The 13,691-nt window shown below is 42.6% G+C and overlaps 1 protein-coding gene across 1 annotated transcript in view; it reads left to right on the top strand.

Annotated features, from left to right (window-relative positions):
* The window catches only part of LOC310874282 (hepatic leukemia factor-like), a 22,054-nt gene extending 10,116 nt beyond the window's left edge, over nucleotides 1-11,938 (top strand). Inside the window, exons 3-4 of the mRNA XM_083787020.1 lie at nucleotides 9,184-9,410; nucleotides 10,700-11,938. Coding sequence (XP_083643146.1) covers nucleotides 9,184-9,410; nucleotides 10,700-10,915 — 443 coding nt within the window. The 3' untranslated portion in view covers nucleotides 10,916-11,938. The remainder of the gene's footprint in view (nucleotides 1-9,183; nucleotides 9,411-10,699) is intronic.
* The last annotated feature ends 1,753 nt before the right edge of the window (nucleotides 11,939-13,691 follow it).

Here is a 13,691-nt window from a genome sequence, read left to right as displayed (position 1 = left end):
ACAATGTAAATTGTTTAGTTCCATTAAGACTGTTTTGTTGCAAGCCGTTGCATTGGTGTGTCATGTCCTTAAAACTGTTTTGTTGCAAAGGAGTTGCATTGGTGTGACATGTCCTTAAAACTGTTTTGTTGCATTGGTGTGTCATGTCCTTAAAACTGTTTTGTTGCAAAGGAGTTGCATTGGTGTGTCATGTCCTTAAAACTGTTTTGTTGCAAAGGAGTTGCATTGGTGTGACATGTCCTTAAAACTGTTTTGTTGCACAGGAGTTGCATTGGTGTGTCATGTCCTTAAAACTGTTTTGTTGCAAAGGAGTTGCATTGGTGTGACATGTCCTTAAAACTGTTTTGTTGCAAAGGAGTTGCATTGGTGTGACATGTCCTTAAAACTGTTTTGTTGCACAGGAGTTGCATTGGTGTGTCATGTCCTTAAAACTGTTTTGTTGCAAAGGAGTTGCATTGGTGTGACATGTCCTTAAAACTGTTTTGTTGCACAGGAGTTGCATTGGTGTGACATGTCCTTAAAACTGTTTTGTTGCAAAGGAGTTGCATTGGTGTGACATGTCCTTAAAACTGTTTTGTTGCAAAGGAGTTGCATTGGTGTGACATGTCCTTAAAACTGTTTTGTTGCATTGGTGTGTCATGTCCTTAAAACTGTTTTGTTGCATTGGTGTGACATGTCCTTAAAACTGTTTTGTTGCAAAGGAGTTGCATTGGTGTGACACGTCCTTAAAACTGTTTTGTTGCGAGGAGTTGCATTGGTGTAACATGTCCTTAAAACTGTTTTGTTGCAAAGGAGTTGCATTGGTGTGTCATGTCCTTAAAACTGTTTTGTTGCAAAGGAGTTGCATTGGTGTGACATGTCCTTAAAACTGTTTTGTTGCAAAGGAGTTGCATTGGTGTGTCATGTCCTTAAAACTGTTTTGTTGCAAAGGAGTTGCATTGGTGTGACATGTCCTTAAAACTGTTTTGTTGCGAGGAGTTGCATTGGTGTGACATGTCCTTAAAACTGTTTTGTTGCGAGGAGTTGCATTGGTGTGACATGTCCTTAAAACTGTTTTGTTGCGAGGAGTTGCATTGGTGTGACATGTCCTTAAAACTGTTTTGTTGTAGGAGTTGCATTGGTGTGTCATGTCCTTAAAACTGTTTTGTTGCGAGGAGTTGCATTGGTGTGACATGTCCTTAAAACTGTTTTGTTGTAGGAGTTGCATTGGTGTGACATGTCCTTAAAACTGTTTTGTTGCAAAGCAGTTGCATTGGTGTGACATGTCCTTAAAACTGTTTTGTTGCAAAGGAGTTGCATTGGTGTGTCATGTCCTTAAAACTGTTTTGTTGCACAGGAGTTGCATTGGTGTGACATGTCCTTAAAACTGTTTTGTTGCAAAGGAGCTGCATTGGTGTGTCATGTCCTTAAAACTGTTTTGTTGCACAGGAGTTGCATTGGTGTGACATGTCCTTAAAACTGTTTTGTTGCACAGGAGTTGCATTGGTGTGACATGTCCTTAAAACTGTTTTGTTGCAAAGGAGTTGCATTGGTGTGACATGTCCTTAAAACTGTTTTGTTGCAAAGGAGTTGCATTGGTGTGACATGTCCTTAAAACTGTTTTGTTGCAAAGGAGTTGCATTGGTGTGTCATGTCCTTAAAACTGTTTTGTTGCAAAGGAGTTGCATTGGTGAGACATGTCCTTAAAACTGTTTTGTTGCAAAGGAGTTGCATTGGTGTGACATGTCCTTAAAACTGTTTTGTTGCATTGGTGTGACATGTCCTTAAAACTGTTTTGTTGCAAAGGAGTTGCATTGGTGTGTCATGTCCTTAAAACTGTTTTGTTGCAAAGGAGTTGCATTGGTGTGTCATGTCCTTAAAACTGTTTTGTTGCAAAGGAGTTGCATTGGTGTGACATGTCCTTAAAACTGTTTTGTTGCGAGGAGTTGCATTGGTGTGACATGTCCTTAAAACTGTTTTGTTGCACAGGAGTTGCATTGGTGTGTCATGTCCTTAAAACTGTTTTGTTGAAAAGGAGTTGCATTGGTGTGACATGTCCTTAAAACTGTTTTGTTGCAAAGGAGTTGCATTGGTGTGACATGTCCTTAAAACTGTTTTGTTGCAAAGGAGTTGCATTGGTGTGAGATGTCCTTAAAACTGTTTTGTTGTGAGGAGTTGCATTGGTGTGAGATGTCCTTAAAACTGTTTTGTTGTGAGGAGTTGCATTGGTGTGACATGTCCATAAAACTGTTTAGTTGCATTGGTGTGACATGTCCTTAAAACTGTTTAGTTGCAAAGGAGTTGCATTGGTGTGACATGTCCTTAAAACGGTTTTGTTGTGAGGAGTTGCATTGGTGTGACATGTCCTTAAAACTGTTTTGTTGTAAAGGAGTTGCATTGGTGTGACATGTCCTTAAAACTGTTTTGTTGCAAAGGAGTTGCATTGGTGTGACATGTCCTTAAAACGGTTTTGTTGCAAAGCAGTTGCATTGGTGTGACATGTCCTTAAAACTGTTTAGTTGCAAAGGAGTTGCATTGGTGTGACATGTCCTTAAAACTGTTTAGTTGCAAAGGAGTTGCATTGGTGTGACATGTCCTTAAAACTGTTTTGTTGCAAAGGAGTTGCATTGGTGTGACATGTCCTTAAAACTGTTTTGTTGTGAGGAGTTGCATTGGTGTGACATGTCCATAAAACTGTTTAGTTGCATTGGTGTGACATGTCCTTAAAACTGTTTAGTTGCAAAGGAGTTGCATTGGTGTGACATGTCCTTAAAACGGTTTTGTTGTGAGGAGTTGCATTGGTGTGACATGTCCTTAAAACGGTTTTGTTGCAAAGCAGTTGCATTGGTGTGACATGTCCTTAAAACTGTTTTGTTGTAAAGGAGTTGCATTGGTGTGACATGTCCTTAAAACTGTTTTGTTGTGAGGAGTTGCATTGGTGTGACATGTCCTTAAAACTGTTTTGTTGTGAGGAGTTGCATTGCTGTGACATGTCCTTAAAACTGTTTAGTTGCAAAGGAGTTGCATTGGTGTGACATGTCCTTAAAACGGTTTTGTTGTGAGGAGTTGCATTGGTGTGACATGTCCTTAAAACGGTTTTGTTGCAAAGCAGTTGCATTGGTGTGACATGTCCTTAAAACTGTTTTGTTGTAAAGGAGTTGCATTGGTGTGTCATGTCCTTAAAACTGTTTTGTTGTAGGAGTTGCATTGGTGTGACATGTCCTTAAAACTGTTTAGTTGCAAAGGAGTTGCATTGGTGTGACATGTCCTTAAAACTGTTTAGTTGCAAAGGAGTTGCATTGGTGTGACATGTCCTTAAAACTGTTTTGTTGCAAAGGAGTTGCATTGGTGTGACATGTCCTTAAAACTGTTTTGTTGTGAGGAGTTGCATTGGTGTGACATGTCCATAAAACTGTTTAGTTGCATTGGTGTGACATGTCCTTAAAACTGTTTAGTTGCAAAGGAGTTGCATTGGTGTGACATGTCCTTAAAACTGTTTTGTTGCGAGGAGTTGCATTGGTGTGACATGTCCTTAAAACTGTTTTGTTGCAAAGGAGTTGCATTGATGTGTCATGTCCTTAAAACTGTTTTGTTGCAAAGGAGTTGCATTGGTGTGAGATGTCCTTAAAACTGTTTTGTTGCAAAGGAGTTGCATTGGTGTGACATGTCCTTAAAACTGTTTTGTTGCAAAGGAGTTGCATTGGTGTGACATGTCCTTAAAACTGTTTTGTTGCAAAGGAGTTGCATTGGTGTGTCATGTCCTTAAAACTGTTTTGTTGCAAAGGAGTTGCATTGGTGTGACATGTCCTTAAACTGTTTTGTTGCAAAGGAGTTGCATTGGTGTGACATGTCCTTAAAACTGTTTTGTTGCAAAGGAGTTGCATTGGTGTGACATGTCCTTAAAACTGTTTTGTTGCAAAGGAGTTGCATTGGTGTGACATGTCCTTAAAACTGTTTTGTTGCAAAGGAGTTGCATTGGTGTGACATGTCCTTAAAACTGTTTTGTTGCAAAGGAGTTGCATTGGTGTGACATGTCCTTAAACTGTTTTGTTGCAAAGGAGTTGCATTGGTGTGTCATGTCCTTAAAACTGTTTTGTTGCAAAGGAGTTGCATTGGTGTGTCATGTCCTTAAAACTGTTTTGTTGCAAAGGAGTTGCATTGGTGTGTCATGTCCTTAAAACTGTTTTGTTGCAAAGGAGTTGCATTGGTGTGTCATGTCCTTAAAACTGTTTTGTTGCAAAGGAGTTGCATTGGTGTGTCATGTCCTTAAAACTGTTTTGTTGCAAAGGAGTTGCATTGGTGTGTCATGTCCTTAAAACTGTTTTGTTGCGAGGAGTTGCATTGGTGTGACATGTCCTTAAAACGGTTTTGTTGCAAAGGAGTTGCATTGGTGTGTCATGTCCTTAAAACTGTTTTGTTGCAAAGGAGTTGCATTGGTGTGTCATGTCCTTAAAACTGTTTTGTTGTAGGAGTTGCATTGGTGTGACATGTCCTTAAAACTGTTTTGTTGTAGGAGTTGCATTGGTGTGTCATGTCCTTAAAACGGTTTTGTTGCAAAGGAGTTGCATTGGTGTGTCATGTCCTTAAAACTGTTTTGTTGCGAGGAGTTGCATTGGTGTGACATGTCCTTAAAACGGTTTTGTTGCAAAGGAGTTGCATTGGTGTGTCATGTCCTTAAAACTGTTTTGTTGCAAAGGAGTTGCATTGGTGTGTCATGTCCTTAAAACTGTTTTGTTGTAGGAGTTGCATTGGTGTGACATGTCCTTAAAACTGTTTTGTTGTAGGAGTTGCATTGGTGTGTCATGTCCTTAAAACTGTTTTGTTGCAAAGGAGTTGCATTGGTGTGTCATGTCCTTAAAACTGTTTTGTTGCAAAGGAGTTGCATTGGTGTGACATGTCCTTAAAACTGTTTTGTTGTAGGAGTTGCATTGGTGTGTCATGTCCTTAAAACTGTTTTGTTGCACAGGAGTTGCATTGGTGTGACGTGTCCTTAAAACTGTTTTGTTGCGAGGAGTTGCATTGGTGTGACATGTCCTTAAAACTGTTTTGTTGCAAAGGAGTTGCATTGGTGTGTCATGTCCTTAAAACTGTTTTGTTGCAAAGGAGTTGCATTGGTGTGACATGTCCTTAAAACTGTTTTGTTGTAGGAGTTGCATTGGTGTGTCATGTCCTTAAAACTGTTTTGTTGCACAGGAGTTGCATTGGTGTGACATGTCCTTAAAACTGTTTTGTTGCAAAGGAGTTGCATTGGTGTGACATGTCCTTAAAACTGTTTTGTTGCAAAGGAGTTGCATTGGTGTGACATGTCCTTAAAACTGTTTTGTTGCAAAGGAGTTGCATTGGTGTGGCATGTCCTTAAAACTGTTTTGTTGCAAAGGAGTTGCATTGGTGTGACGTGTCCTTAAAACTGTTTTGTTGCAAAGGAGTTGCATTGGTGTGACATGTCCTTAAAACTGTTTTGTTGCAAAGGAGTTGCATTGGTGTGGCATGTCCTTAAAACTGTTTTGTTGCAAAGGAGTTGCATTGGTGTGACATGTCCTTAAAACTGTTTTGTTGCAAAGGAGTTGCATTGGTGTGACATGTCCTTAAAACTGTTTTGTTGTGAGGAGTTGCATTGGTGTGACATGTCCTTAAAACTGTTTTGTTGCAAAGGAGTTGCATTGGTGTGTCATGTCCTTAAAACTGTTTTGTTGTAGGAGTTGCATTGGTGTGACATGTCCTTAAAACTGTTTTGTTGCAAATCCTGATCCAAAATGCAGCAGCTCGCTTGGTCTTCAACCAGCCAAAATTCTCACATGTCTCCCCCCTGCTCCGCTCCCTCCACTGGCTCCCGGTCGCTGCCCGCACAGAATACAAAACTCTGATGCTGGCATTCAAAGCAACCAAAGGTATGGCTCCCCCATATCTTACAAGTATGATTGAACCCTACAAACCCTCCCGCGCACTCAGATCAGCCAACGCAGGGAAACTGGAAGTACCCTCACTAAAAACGCCGGGACAACGCTCCACACGTCCCAAACTCTTCTCCCTTCTGGCTCCAAAACTGTGGAATGCACTTCCCATTGCAGTCAGAACTGCAGCATCACTCCCAATCTTCCGCCGTAGCCTGAAAACCCACCTTTTCAGACTCCATCATGGCCCATAGCACTTACCCTAACCCCTTAGATAGAATTTCTGTTGGCTTAGATAGCATTTGACTTAGACTTATAGCATGTTATGTAGACAGCACTATAATTGTATTGTATATAGTCATAGCACGCCATAGTACATATGTATAGCATAGTAGTGAATATGTATAGTTTATTATGTATAGTGTATGTATAGTTTCATCATATAGATATTCCACTGTTACCTTCTTAGCTTACGCATGTTTCATGATAAATGCTTTTATGTGATGTATTCCCATGCTTTTGTTCTTGCCTAAATGTAAGTCGCTCTGGATTAAGAGCGTCTGCTAAATGCCTAAATTGTAAATTGTAAATTGCAAAGGAGTTGCATTGGTGTGACATGTCCTTAAAACTGTTTTGTTGCAAAGGAGTTGCATTGGTGTGGTTTGGGCCTTTAAGAGGCTGTGAGTGAGTTACGTAAGCCTCCCTCCTCCACCTTTCATCTGGGTGTTGTTCTGCCAGAGAGAGAGAGAGAGAGAGAGAGAGAGAGAGAGAGAGAGAGAGAGGGCGGGCCCACCTGCCCCGACCTCTTGACCTCTGCACCACAGAGGCCCTGCAGGGGGAGGACACACTGTGCACCACAGTTCCTAGAATACAGTTCCTAGAAGGACTGCAGCACACACAGACACGCACGCACACACGCACAGACACACACACACACACACACACACACACACACACGCACACACCCTCCGGGGGCATGTCCTGTCCCCTAGTTGAAGCGCAGGTCACATCTCTCTCTTCCTATGGGGACTTCGTCCCCTCCGCCGTCACCTTTCCCTCCGGTCCGTCCGTCCGTCCGTCCGTCCGTCCGTCCGTCCGTCCCTCTCCTCTGCCCACACGTCACTCGTCTGTTAACGACGTCCCTCTCCTTAACGAGAGAGAGAGAGAGACACAGACAGACAGACAGAAAGACAGACAGACAGACAGACAGACAGACAGACAGACAGACAGACAGACAGACAGACAGACAGACAGACAGACAGACAGACAGACAGAGAGTTGATGAGAGGAAGGAAGGTGCTTGTATGTAGATGAGCGGACATGATGTGAAGCAGCCCATGATGTCCATTGAAGGTTCTACAACCTCACTGATCAGACACACAATCACACAACGCTTGATTGGAACCTTTTATTACGTGGGAATCCTAATTGAGACCATGATGCAGGGTCTCCTTTTCAATGGCGCCGTGCGTTCATTCAAACAAGGACATTTACAGCATTGATTTGACATACATGACGTAGACACACGGTATACATATATATTATGCAAACACACGCACACACACACACACACAAACACACACACACACACACACATGCGCACACAAACAAAACTAAACTAAACTAAACATATATTACAAAAAGCAGGTGCATAAGCCCTTTTAGTGTGAGGTCAGTTATGCAGTTTTATGCTGAGGAAACCATGTGGCCTTCATAGGGGCAGCCTTAATCGAATAGGTCAGAGAGGCCTGCAAAGTGGCCTTCTGTGGCTGGAAACAGAACGTCCCCTGGTTCACATTTTTCGTCATAGCATTATTACATTTATTTTATTGCCACTGTATCTGTAGCTTTTGTTTGTTGTTTGTTGTCAGATCCAGAGCCAGTATTTGTCCTATACCAGCGTGGAACCAGGACACATGACCAGTTGATGTTGTGGTCATTCTTGTGGTCAGAGACTCATTTGGTGTAACTATTAGTCCACTCACAGAAATACAACCTCAGCCGACCAGCAGAGCACAGAACCTGTGCTTGCACTGCCATCTGGTGGTCATTGTGGGTCATTACAGATTAACCCCAGCATCTATTATACAGAACGTGTGACTGCTCATCCTGTCAATTCAATTCAATTCAATTCAATTCAAAGGAGCTTTATTGGCACAAGAAAACAAACTTTTACATTGCCAAAGTGTCACAATACAATAAAAACTGTTGAAAATGGGGGAAATATATACAGGTGGAGGGGTTACAAAGGAGGTTTTTTTAAACAAATAACAGCATTTTTTTGCAGTCACTTTGGGACACATGGCAGACTTTAATTTTCTCAGGACTATTACATAGTATACACAAAAAGACTCAGATTTAACCCATTCTGAACGGGCACCCATTTTGGTGTCAGCATCATGTTATGCTTTAGCTATTGAAAAATAGCAGATCTACAAGCTCATATCGCGCCACCGAGTGGCGCGATACGAGCTTGTAGGTCTGCTATTTTTGAAAAATCGAAGAGCGACTGACATTTCTAGAATCTGATCTCAGGTCAGAATGGGTTAATCAGACCAGTGTGTGTCCAGTGGAAACCTCGTATGAATCTGATCTCAGGTCAGAATGGGTTAAGCTCTGTTTACATGTGCAGTAGGTCCAGCGGTCTACTTGGTACAGATAGTAGTCCTTAGGGTGGTTGTATTCCATTGGCTAACCTTCTTTTGTCACAACGGTTCAAACATCTTGCTGTGTTTTGTTTGCACATTGTTGTATTTCTCTCAATAGGTATGGGAGTTTTTTGTTGTTGTTGGTAAGCAAAGCAAAGCAAAGTTCTTTGTTTACCCAGGGAAGTGGACTAAGCTAAGGACTTGTTTACAGCCACACCCTGCTCATAGAACATTTCATGGTAGGGGTTCAATGCCTTGCTCAAGGGCACTTCAGCGGTGGTAATTTTAACGTGCCGGTCCGGGGATGCGAACTGGTGACCTTCCGGTATCAAGACCGCTCCACAAACCGTTCGGCCACCGCTGCCCCTGGTCATATCGTTTTCAAACTCACCTTGGGGGTGTGTGTGTGTGTGTGTGTGTGTGTGTGTGTGTGTGTGTGTGTGTGTGTGTGTGTGTGTGTGTGTGTGTGTGTGTGTGTGTGTGTGTGTGTGTGTGTGTGTGTGTGTGTGTGTGTGTGTGTGTGTCTCTCTCGAGGGGGCGGGACTGCGACGCTCTATAGAGTGGATGTGCAATGCTCTATTACCTTTGTCACTTGGTCAATAGGTTTTCCATAGAATAGGATTTAAGACAACACAACACATGAACTCCTCCTCCTCCTCCTCCAGGTCTGCAGCCCAGCAGCAGGAGCACCCCCAGCCCCTGCAGCAGCATCGACCCGGACTCCATCCAGGTCCCCTCTGGCTACGAGCCCGACCCCGCCGACCTGGCCCTGTCCAGCGTCCCGGGACAGGAGATGTTTGACCCGCGCAAGCGCAAGTTCTCCGCCGAGGAGCTCAAGCCCCAGCCCATGATCAAGAAGGCGCGCAAGATCTTCATCCCCGATGGCATGAAGGTATAAAAAAAAAAACGTGAATGAAATGTTGCAGCTTCCTTCGTTGTTTATACGCGCCGGTCGTTCCTTCGATCGTTGTCCGCGCGCGCTCTTTTGAACAGGTCAACCCTGTGTTTGGCATTTAGGGCTTTGAGTCCATTTTAGATGTTTGTTAAATGTCAGCCCCTTTTAGACTTTGCCGTTTAACCCATTCTGTGCGTGTTTTAAACATTATGTTATAATTTAGCTCATAGCGCGCCACAAGCTTGTAGGTCTTTTTTTTATCGTAAAAATGTGGTGCAAATCTTTGAATACTTATTCTTTCAAAGTTAATGTTTTTAAATCAGGTCTAAATGGGTTAACACACACTGACTGCCATGGACGTAGATCCATGTCCCACAAATGGGTCCCGCGACCCACTGTTTGGGAAAACTGCTGTGCTTTTAGGTGTAATGCAACAGGGTTACCATGGCAACCTGGTGTGATGATGGGTTCTCTCTCTCTCTCTCTCTTCCTCTCTCCCCCCCCGCTCTCTCTCTCTCTCTCTAACTCCCCCCCCTCCCCCCTCTCCCTCTCTATCTCTCCCTCTCTCCAGAGGGTGCTTAGGGGGGATTTGGCTTTTTAATTTTATTTTCATTCAAATCAAAGTAGATTGGTGCGTGCCGTGGCTGGCTGGCTGCGCTCCCACCCAGAGATTAATTTGCCGTATAAGCTGATTGCGGGACATATTGGTTGGCTCACAGCAGCGTACTGTAGTGTGCAGGGACTCATGCCCTTGCTAATTCACTAATGGACACATTACCTTCTGTCTGTCTGTCTGTCTGTCTGTCTGTCTGTCTGTCTGTTCCCCCAGGCTAGGACCATTATTATTGTTTTTTTTCTAAGATTAGTTTTTGGCTTTTTGCCTTTATTGATAGTTATTGGTGAAGACAGACAAGAAAGTGGGAGAGAGAGAAGGGGAGAGACATGCAGCAAAGGTCGTCATGAACGGGACTCGAACACACGACACGCTGTCAGGGCCAGAGCCTATTATGTGGCATATGCGCCTGGACCACTAGGCCAGCGGCCCCCCAGTGAACATTTTTAACTCAAATATTTGCTTCTGGGGGTTCCCTGGAACAACGTATTTTCAGATGTGGGTCGGCGGTCAATATTTCTTTGGGGGTCTCTTGAAAAACAAACATGAAAATGTTTGGGAACGACTGACATAGTCAGAACACAGAAGACATTTGTAGAATCTGTTCTCAGGTCAAAAAAATGGGTAAACGTCAGCGACTGACCTTCCTCTCTCCTCTCTCCTCCTCTTTCAGGACGACAGGTACTGGGTGCGGCGCAGGAAGAACAACGTGGCGGCCAAGCGCTCGCGGGACGCGCGGCGGCTCAAGGAGAACCAGATCGCCATCCGCGCCGGCTTCCTGGAGAAGGAGAACGGCGCCCTGCGGCAGGAAGTGGCCGACCTGCGGAAGGAGCTCGGTCGCACCAAGAACATGTTGACCAAGTACGAGGCCCAACACGGGCCCCTGTGAGCGGGGGGCCTCCTCCCCACCACCACCCCAGCGCCGCCGCGCGACGCCAACAACGTACGACCACCTTTCCGTACGTCGTCGGCTTTGTACAGTGTCCATGGATCGTTAAACGTAACCCTTTTTATTCTTCCTTTTCACAAAGAGACAACAGTGTAACACGAATGTGTCTCTCTCTTCTGCTGTGAGGCGTTCAAAGTACCTCTTCTACCAAAAGGCCCCCCTCCACGAAAGAGGCTCTATTGTGGAACCATTTTCTACACGGTTCTTTGCAAACGACAATGTTATTTTTTTTAATCAAATCTTTGTGGCTCCGTATATAGAATCCTTCTGTTTTAGTGTGAGGGTTAAGCCTTTTCCGTCTGTATATTAGTTTTTATTTTTATTCTATTTGTTTTGGTTTGTGACCAAATGACACCAGGCTAGATTTTAAAGGAACAAGTTCACCCAGTTTCAAACGATTATTATTCTCATGAGCATTAACGATGACCACTTGTTAAAGGGCCACCTCACCCCCTTTTGCAACCAGATCTTATTTTAATGATGTTTGGGAGACAACACTTTCATGTTTTTTTTTTACGTGTTCTTAGATATTTTAGTATTTCAAAGTGTCCATGGACACTGGGTCTGGATTACTGCAATTACCATAATGCTTTGCTGCACTCACCCCACCTTGTGGATAGGGGGAGGGCTGTCTTACGGAGACAACATGTAGTCCAGGAAGGAAGTGAGACCCTGACACCACAGACACTTTGAAATACAATATCAGGTTGAAAATGGGTGACGTGCTCCTTGAAGTACTCGTAGAGTCTTAATTCACCACAACGAGGTTTATATGCACCAGCTGTTGAAGATATACCATCAACCTCTCTCTCTCTCTCTCTCTCTCTCTCTCTCTCTCTCTCTCTCTCTTCATATCATACGGGTCCGCTGACAAGCAGGTTTTTTACGATTGCAAGATTGCCACGTTGTTTTACTGGTAAATTCTAAGGATCTAGTTCGTGGCCGTGCTTTCTGAAATGTCTGGGTCGCACCCTTCGGACCTTTGTAGATATATATGTGGTAATGTGACATTGTTTTTGGTATACGTAGTGTTTTCGTATTGTTTGTTCCGTAAACATTTTTTTTTTGTTTGTTTCAATCACTCTAGGGGGTCAATAGTCGGAAAGTTCTCATTATTCCTTCACTCTACAGAGTAATTAATTAATGTATTAAAGCTGAGTGATTGAATCGCTGCCTATACTGCTTCCAAAAGCAGACATTTACCCCCCCCCCCCCACACCACACCCTTTTGTGATTTTATCTGTGTCCGTGAAGCCTTTTGAGCTGCAATGAAAACGGGCAAAACAGTGAAAACAGTGACACCTGCTGGCAAATCCAATTGTCATATAATGGGATTCGCTGGCTCTTACATCACAGTCCACAGGGAAATCAGAGCACTTGTTTGAGCCAGAAAACCCCCCCAGACCACAGACAATGTACTGAATGATAACAGTGCAGGGTTTTTCTGTGTGTATTGAGCTCAGGAAACCTAAAAACACATAAGAAAGAAAATTACAAAAAAAAATTAATGTCACAATTGTAAGCTTCATTCGTACAATGGCGTCGTGTGGCGGAGCTAAAGCCGACGCTCTTGTAGATCGGCTATTTTCTAAGTGACACGTCAGGGTAAACCATTACAGTATGTCATGCATCCATTGTGTCACCAGATGGCAGTGTTCAGACAGTGTTACATACGTTATATCATGGCATAATGGAGAAGGAACTGGTCACTGTTTTTTTTGTTTTGTTTTCATTTATTCGTCTGCCGTTTCCCTTCAAAGTGTCTGGAAAACCTATAAAGCAATAATGACAATGTGAAAGCCTACAAAGTGCTAGAATCTTACCATTACATATAACCTGTTGTCACAGAAGAACATGGGACTGAACCAATTCTTTCTAAACTCTTTCATTATTATTATTATTATTATTATTATTATTGATTGTTTTGTTTTGCATAATGTAATATTAAGCCCATGTCTCTACGTGTTCCCTTCTGTTTCTACATGTTGCATTTTAGTCAGTGTAGTTTGTCTGTTAAAAAAACGAGAAAAAATGAAGAAAAATATATTTTTTCAGGTGACTGAACGGCGTTAGCTAAGCTAAGCTATACCTGTTGTCACAAACATTTGTGTTGCGCCTTCACAAGAAAACCAAGCCTGTTTGGTCTGGAATTATTGTCTTTATTTTGTTTCCGTGTAGGAATACAAACTATCGCTGACGTTCTTTAGTGCAATATATATATTTATATATGTATATATATAATATATATATATATGGTTTCTTGTTTAGAATTTGCCTATTCCAAAGTGCGTAGCTCAGCTCCCGCCAGTGGCCTGAGTGAGAGAGTAATGTAAACAAAAGGATTGTATTTAAGAAAGAAAGAAAGAAAGAAGACATCACAAAACAGTGTGGTGGTGTGATTGCTTATTGTCTATACTACCTAATCAATGTAATACTCTTTACTACAAGACCAAAAGATTACAGTACAGTATATATAAAAGATATATTGTTATATTGAAAGTTTTAATGTTTATACAGAGCCTATACTACCTTTTCTTTTGTACAGTCTGTTTTTTTTTTCTTCGTATACATACTGTAGATAATTCCTGTGTGTATGGAAAGGGTTATATATATATAGTCAGGAAAAAGGACATTTACATAAATGACATGTGCCCAAAGGAGCTGGTGTCTGGGCGATGCAGGGGCATTATGGGTAGATCTAGGGACGTGCAGAGAG

This window comes from Protomyctophum parallelum, assembly GCF_964188405.1.
Source record: "Protomyctophum parallelum genome assembly, chromosome: 17".
Taxonomy (NCBI): domain Eukaryota; kingdom Metazoa; phylum Chordata; class Actinopteri; order Myctophiformes; family Myctophidae; genus Protomyctophum; species Protomyctophum parallelum.
The sequence above is the reverse complement of the archived record's forward strand: the minus strand, read 5'-3'. Positions and strand labels throughout refer to the sequence as shown.